Genomic DNA, 6,782 nt, shown 5'->3' with positions numbered 1-6,782 from the left:
TTTTTCTTTTTACCTTGTTGGAAAATCAGTCCCGCAATGTTCAAGTGTTTACAATGTTCAGACTGCCTTTGGAACAAGTTACATTCACCAAAGGAGTAGTCATACCTCTTGAATCAGTACCTTGAGGACTTTGACCCAGTAAGTAATCTTCCCATTGGATTACAAGTTGTCTTTTGCCAAAGGGATTTCACAGTGCATGTTAGGATTCAAAAAAAGGCAGAATGAAATACTGTGTGTGAGTTCCCAAGTGCTTTGAGTCGAGCTGTCACTTTGATGCAAAACCAAAGTCAGAAGGTACACAGTGATATTAAAGACTCATAGGCAAAACATCTTCCTCAGCCCCGGATCAATGCCTGTGGCAATAGAATTTGATATAGGAGGTAGTATTGTTGCGTTACTGGCTTTCCTTTTTTTAAGTAAACACTTCAGGAGTCCTATATCTGAGTGAGTTTTGTCCTTCAAAAGTAGTTCTCAAAAAAATGATACATTTTCCCCAAAGATGCTTGAATTCTCTAAAGTGTGTTAAAACTTTTCTTTTATAGTTGCTCAATGAGCCAGTTTACAAACTGTGTAATAAAATCAGTCTCATTACTTTCTATTTATGCCAGATTTACAAATCAAAATTGCATTTCCTTATTTGGGACTAAAATACAGTTGTATTCTTAGTCATATCTCACACCAAAAGAAAAAACAAATGGGTGAAGCCTTGAACAGTAAAAAAAAAAAAAAAAAAAGAAAGAAACCATAAAAAGGGTGAAAAAATTTATGACAGAAAACCATTTTAATCATCTCAGAATGGGGAAGGTCTTTCTAAGTATGACATAAAATATATGTTAGTCAGAGTTCTCTAGAGAAATACCACCAATAGAAGACACACACATACACACACACATATACATTATAGATATTATATGTGTATATATATATACACACACACACACATAATGATGTATGTGTGTATGTATATACATTGTAATGTGTGTATATACATTATAGATATTACATGTGTATATATATAGAGAGACACACACGCATAATGATGTATGTATATAGTGTGTGTGTGTGTGTGTGCGCACTCAATGCATAGTTTTGCATTTTACATTTAGGTGTATGATCCATTTTGAGTTAACCTTGGTGAAGGGTATAAAGTCTGTGTTTAGATATCTTTTTTTTTTAGCACCATCCTGTTTATGATGAATTGCCTTTGTCCCTTTTTCAGAGGTCAGTTGACTATATTTGTTTGGCTTTGTTTCTGGGCTCTCCATTCCTCCTCCTCCTCCTCCTCTTCATTTTCTTCTTTTTCTTCTTCTTCTTCTTCTTCTTCTTCTTCTTCTTCTTCTTCTTCTTCTTTCTTCTTCTTCTTCTTCTTCTTTTAGTAACATTTATTTATTTTTGATAGAGAGAGAACCAGAGTGCACATGGGGGAGAGGGGCAGAGAGAGAGGGAGACAGAATCTGAAGCAGTCTCCAGACTCTGAGCCATCAGCACAGAGCCTGATGCTGGCCTTGAACTCATGGACTGTGAGATCATGACCTGAGCTGAAGTCTGACACTTAACTGACTGAGCCACTGAGGTGCCCTTGGGCTGTCCACTCTTTACCATTTTTCTATTTGCCTATTCTTGTACCAATACCGCATGATTTTGATTGCCAACAATAATAATTACTTATAGTAACTCTTGAAGCTTGTATGTCAGTCCTCCAAACTGTTCTTCTTGAACATTGTATTGCCTCTCTATATAAACTTTAGAATCAGCCTGTGATATCCACAAAATAACCTCCTGGGGCTTTGATCGGAGATTGCCCTGCATGTAATACATATGCGTTTTGGTTGTGTCTCTACTAGCAGTAGAACTGCTGGGTTGTAGGGTAAACACATGTTCAGCTTTGATTTGATTTATGTTCGGTTTTCAAAAACAGTCTTCAAATTTACACTCCCAATCAGAAGTAGGTGGCTGTTGCAGTGGCTCTGAATCCTGGCAAGATTTGGAATTTTCCCTTGAGCTTTTCTGGCTGGTGTAAAATGGAGTCACATTATCGTTTCAATTTGCATTTTCCTGCTGACTAATGAGGTTGGCCAGTTGAGGAACTGGGCTGGGCGTGGTATAGAAGTTGTGTTAGGCCCAATGGTTGGGAAAAACCAAATCGTTTTGAGAGAACTAACATTGATGTTCAGAGCAAAATTCAGTTGTCAAAAATGGGGCAATGTGTGAGAATATATTTATTTATTCACGTATCCATTCACTCCATAAATATTTATTTTCTGAAACTTTTATGCGATGGCATTCTATATCCTGGTTTAAAATAAATGAGCTGCAGCTGCGTGCGTTAATAAGGCTGTATCTCAAAAGCATAATGTTGAGTGAGAAAAGCCAGTCATAGAAGAATAGAGAATATATGATTCCGGTAATATAAAGTAGAATAATACACAATGTTTAAAAAAGAAACCAATGTTGTGTAGAAATGCATTGTATATAACAATACACAGTTGTGTATAACAATTGTGATAGCTCCTTTGAGAAAAACAAGGGTATTATTGATTTAATATTCAGATGTATGGATGCCCATTGGAGGGAGAAGAGGGTTGTGATCTGGGAAAGGCACAGAAAGGCTTCTAAGGTACAGATGGAGGTCTAGCTCTTAATTTGGTGGTAGAGACACAGGTGCTTATTACATTAGTATACAGTCTAGGCACTCTTGACTGTAAGATATTGTCACAGCAATAAAGAAAAATAAAGAAAGGGAAAAGGTGAGAGTTTAGATTGAAGGGTCACCCCAGGTCTTAAGCAGAATAGATACAAGTAAGTCCACGCATGGACGAGGCAGAGAATAATGACACAACATCAAAAGCACAGACAGAACCTTCAAAACCTCTAGAAATCTAGACCGAAAAGCACCGATACTTTGATGGACAGCAGACTTCTCAGCAATCATAGATGCTGAGCTACTGGAATGACATCTTTAAACTGCCGAGGGAAAGAACTGTATGCCAGCATTTCTTACCCGTGAATTATGCCCAAGATTTAAGGTGCAATAAAAACATCTTCAGACACAGAGTCCTAGAGAGCTTTCCTCTCCCAAATCTTCACCGGAAGAACCACCAAAGGATGTTTTTCAGCACAAGAAAATTGGACCCCAAGGAATGAATGGGAAACAAAAAGTTGGATGGGCAAGGAGCTAGTCGACGTGTTGAGAAATCTAAATTAGCATTAGCTGTAACACACACAGGAAAGCAGATTTGGGGGATTTTAATGACAAGTTAGAACAAAATAATAATGTGCATCATTAGCAGGACTGATGATGATTAGCATGAGATTAATGAGGTTCTTGTCCTATACTCTGGGAGGAAGGAGTAAGATACTCACTTTAGACTTTTGCTAAGTTATACATGCTTAAAAGTTTTAAAGGTAACACTACAGTAGTAGGAATCGAGTATATATTTTTCAAACCGAAAGATGAAAATAAGATAATAAAGAAAGTATATCAGTAACAAGTAGGAAATGAGAAGAAAGAAACATGAAAAATGCATGATAGAAAACTAAAAATGATATGGTAGAAATAAGTCCACCTGTATGAGCCATTATAGAACGTGGACAGTTAAATCACATACAAATGAGCAGAACTCAAATTGGATTAGGAAAGTAACAAAATCTGGTTCTCTGCTGTTTTAAAAAAAGAAAGATCAAAAGGTAGAGGACAGGGCTCTCGGCCAAGGTCAAGAACAAGATCGCTTCCAAGTATGATCATCAGGCCGAAGAAGATCTTCGAAATTGGATAGAAGAGGTGACAGGCATGAGCATTGGCACCAACTTTCAGCTGGGCTTAAAAGATGGCATAATCCTTTGCGAACTCATAAACAAGCTACAGCCAGGCTCAGTGAAGAAGGTTAACGAGTCCTTGTTAAACTGGCCTCAGTTGGAGAATATTGGCAACTTTATTAAGGCTATTCAAGCTTATGGCATGAAGCCACACGACATCTTTGAAGCAAATGATCTTTTTGAGAATGGAAACATGACCCAGGTTCAGACTACGCTGGTGGCTCTGGGAGGTCTGGCTAAAACAAAAGGATTCCATACAACCATTGACATTGGAGTTAAGTATGCAGAAAAACAAACAAGACGTTTTGATGAAGGAAAATTAAAAGCTGGCCAAAGTGTAATTGGTTTGCAGATGGGCACCAACAAGTGCGCCAGCCAGGCAGGCATGACGGCCTACGGGACCAGGAGGCATCTTTATGATCCCAAAATGCAAACCGACAAACCTTTTGACCAGAGCACAATTAGTCTGCAGATGGGCACCAACAATGGAGCCAGCCAGGCGGGGATGTTAGCACCAGGTACCAGAAGAGACATCTACGATCAGAAGCTAACATTACAACCAGTGGACAACTCGACGATTTCTCTACAGATGGGAACCAACAAAGTTGCTTCCCAGAAAGGAATGAGTGTGTATGGGCTTGGGCGGCAAGTGTATTATCCGAAATACTGTGCTGCTCCCACAGAACCTGTCATTCACAATGGAAGCCAAGGAACAGGAACAAATGGGTCTGAAATTAGTGATAGTGATTATCAGGCAGAATACCCAGATGAATATCATGGAGAGTACCAGGATGACTACCCCAGAGATTACCAGTATGGCGACCAAGGCATTGATTATTAGATTTACACAGAGGAGCTCAGTATTTAGCCCATTGTTTTTATTCAGTGAGAACCAAGCTAGCCTTGAGTAATTTTTATCTTGTCTTCCTAAAACACTATTATGCTTATTGTACCTAAAAGAAATATTGCCTTACATACATTCCCTTTTCCTTTTTCTGCCTCTTCCCTAAATAGTTGCCTTTTAGTGCTTTAACAGTTAAATCCTACAGCAGAAGCAATAACTCGCATATGAAGTAAAAAAGGAATACTGTGAAAGGGGAGTACTCTTGTACAGCCATTTCTCTTATTAAAGACCTATGCATTTTTACAATCTACTTAATAGACTGGGATTTTCAAACAATAGGAAGCTTTTTTTTTTTTTTTACAGTTTAGTTATCTGGTTTCTACTTGGAAGACTAAAGTCATGCTTAGAGCTAAATGTGGTCTTTGCCAACTAAATTTAAGATGCAGCATTTTAGAAATTTACATATCAATGTCTCTACAGTATTGTTTGCTAACTCTTAAATAAAGTCCTGATCCGTGTGCATTTGTGATTATATGTGTACTCATTCTCTTACCTAAACCAACAAGATCTTTACAGAGTGGTGTTTCTAAAGGAGCGTGTACAAAATGGGCCTGCAGACTTTCAGGTCTGGGTGGTGTGTCTGCTTTTCCTGTTTGTGCCAATTTATCAATGTAAAGTTGCTCTGTTTCCTTCAACTGTATTTATTGCTGCATTTCTCAGCATAAACTTATCCCATTGTATTTTTTATAAATAAATATTTTTTTTTTGAACATTCAAAAAAAAAAGGGAGAGGACAGAAATGGTGCACAGGTACAAACTCATCAAGCAAAGCGGGTGCCATGGGCTTTGCACTTGGCATTGGGAGCCAATGGGGTGGGGGCAGAGCAAGGGAGGCCTCACTGAAGAAATGATGCGAGATTTGAGGAGGAAATGGTAAGAATGAGCATCTGGCTGTAGTTCTTCAGGCAGAACATCCCAAGGGTCCTAGGGGAGGAAGAAGCTCGGTGTGTTTGAGGAACAGAAAGGGGGTGGCCTGTGGACAGAGTGATACAGGAAATGGATTATGAAGGGTCTCGAAGGATATTTGCATTTTATTTTTAGTGCCATGAGGAATGATTGGAGCACTTCTAGCAGGTGATTTACATGATGTGTCTGTAAAAGGATCCTTCTAGCTACTCTGTGCAGAATGCATTATAGAGTTATGGAGAAGTAAGAGGGGAAGCAGGGAAGCCACGTAAGTGGCTAGTACAGTGGTTCACGTGAGAGAAGAGTGTGGCTTGATCCAGAGGGGTATAATGGACCCACAGAGACAGAGATCGGCTGGAAATATGTTTTGGCAGTTGAGCCAAGAGGACTTGTTGATTGAGTGGATACAGAGTCCAAGGTGGGGAGGGATCATGGCTGACTCTCCACTTGACGGCTTGAGCAGATGGGTGGACGTTGGTGCCCTTCACTAAGATGGGGAGGGTTGAGGAACAGCAGCGTGGGTGGGTGGGTAAGGGGTGCAAATCAACCATTTGGTTTAGGTTTGAGAAGACTGTCAGCTACAGAAGTGGAATTTTCAAGCAGATAGTCCAATGTTTCAGTGTGGAAGTGAGCATACATTTCTGAATCAAAGCTTTAAATTTTAGAACTGTCAGGATGTAGATCAGACTAGATAAACTCTCCTAAGTAGTGAGTGTAGATAGAGAACCAGCCCAGGGTGGAGACTGAGGGAAGGGTTACTAGATTTAGCAAATAAAAATAAATAAATAAATAAATAATTAATTAATTCATGATTCCCAGTTGAATTTGGATTCCAGATAAACAATAAATATATTTTTAGGATATATTCCACAAAGTATTGGTGACACACTTATGCTAAAAGAATCACTTATTATTTATCTGAAATTCAGATTTAATTGAACATCCAGGAACTTATTTGACAACCCTGCCTAGGGTACTTCCCTGTTTAGATGGTGTGTAGAGAAGGGTGAGGAGGAAAGAAAATGCTTTGTTTAGTGTGACTATGTAACCCATTTTCCCAGAATGCAATGTCATGAAACAATCATTTATTTGCTCATGAATTCCGTGGATCAGGGATTTGGACAGGGGATAGTGGGCATGGCTTGCCTCTACTCTT

The 6,782-nt window shown here is 39.0% G+C and overlaps 1 protein-coding gene across 1 annotated transcript; it reads left to right on the top strand.

The window, feature by feature from the left end:
- Positions 1–3,703: 3,703 nt before the first annotated feature.
- On the top strand, positions 3,704–5,182 carry LOC120246864 (calponin-3-like). The gene has a single exon (XM_039254497.1). The coding sequence runs from the start codon at positions 3,791–3,793 to the stop codon at positions 4,655–4,657; it is 867 nt and encodes a 288-aa protein (XP_039110428.1). The 5' UTR covers positions 3,704–3,790; the 3' UTR covers positions 4,658–5,182.
- The last annotated feature ends 1,600 nt before the right edge of the window (positions 5,183–6,782 follow it).

Source organism: Hyaena hyaena, unplaced genomic scaffold (assembly GCF_003009895.1).
Source record: "Hyaena hyaena isolate Hyena2069 unplaced genomic scaffold, ASM300989v1 scaffold_11, whole genome shotgun sequence".
Lineage (NCBI taxonomy): Eukaryota > Metazoa > Chordata > Mammalia > Carnivora > Hyaenidae > Hyaena > Hyaena hyaena.
Note: the sequence above shows the minus strand (reverse complement) of the source record. Positions and strands in the feature narration are given on the sequence as shown.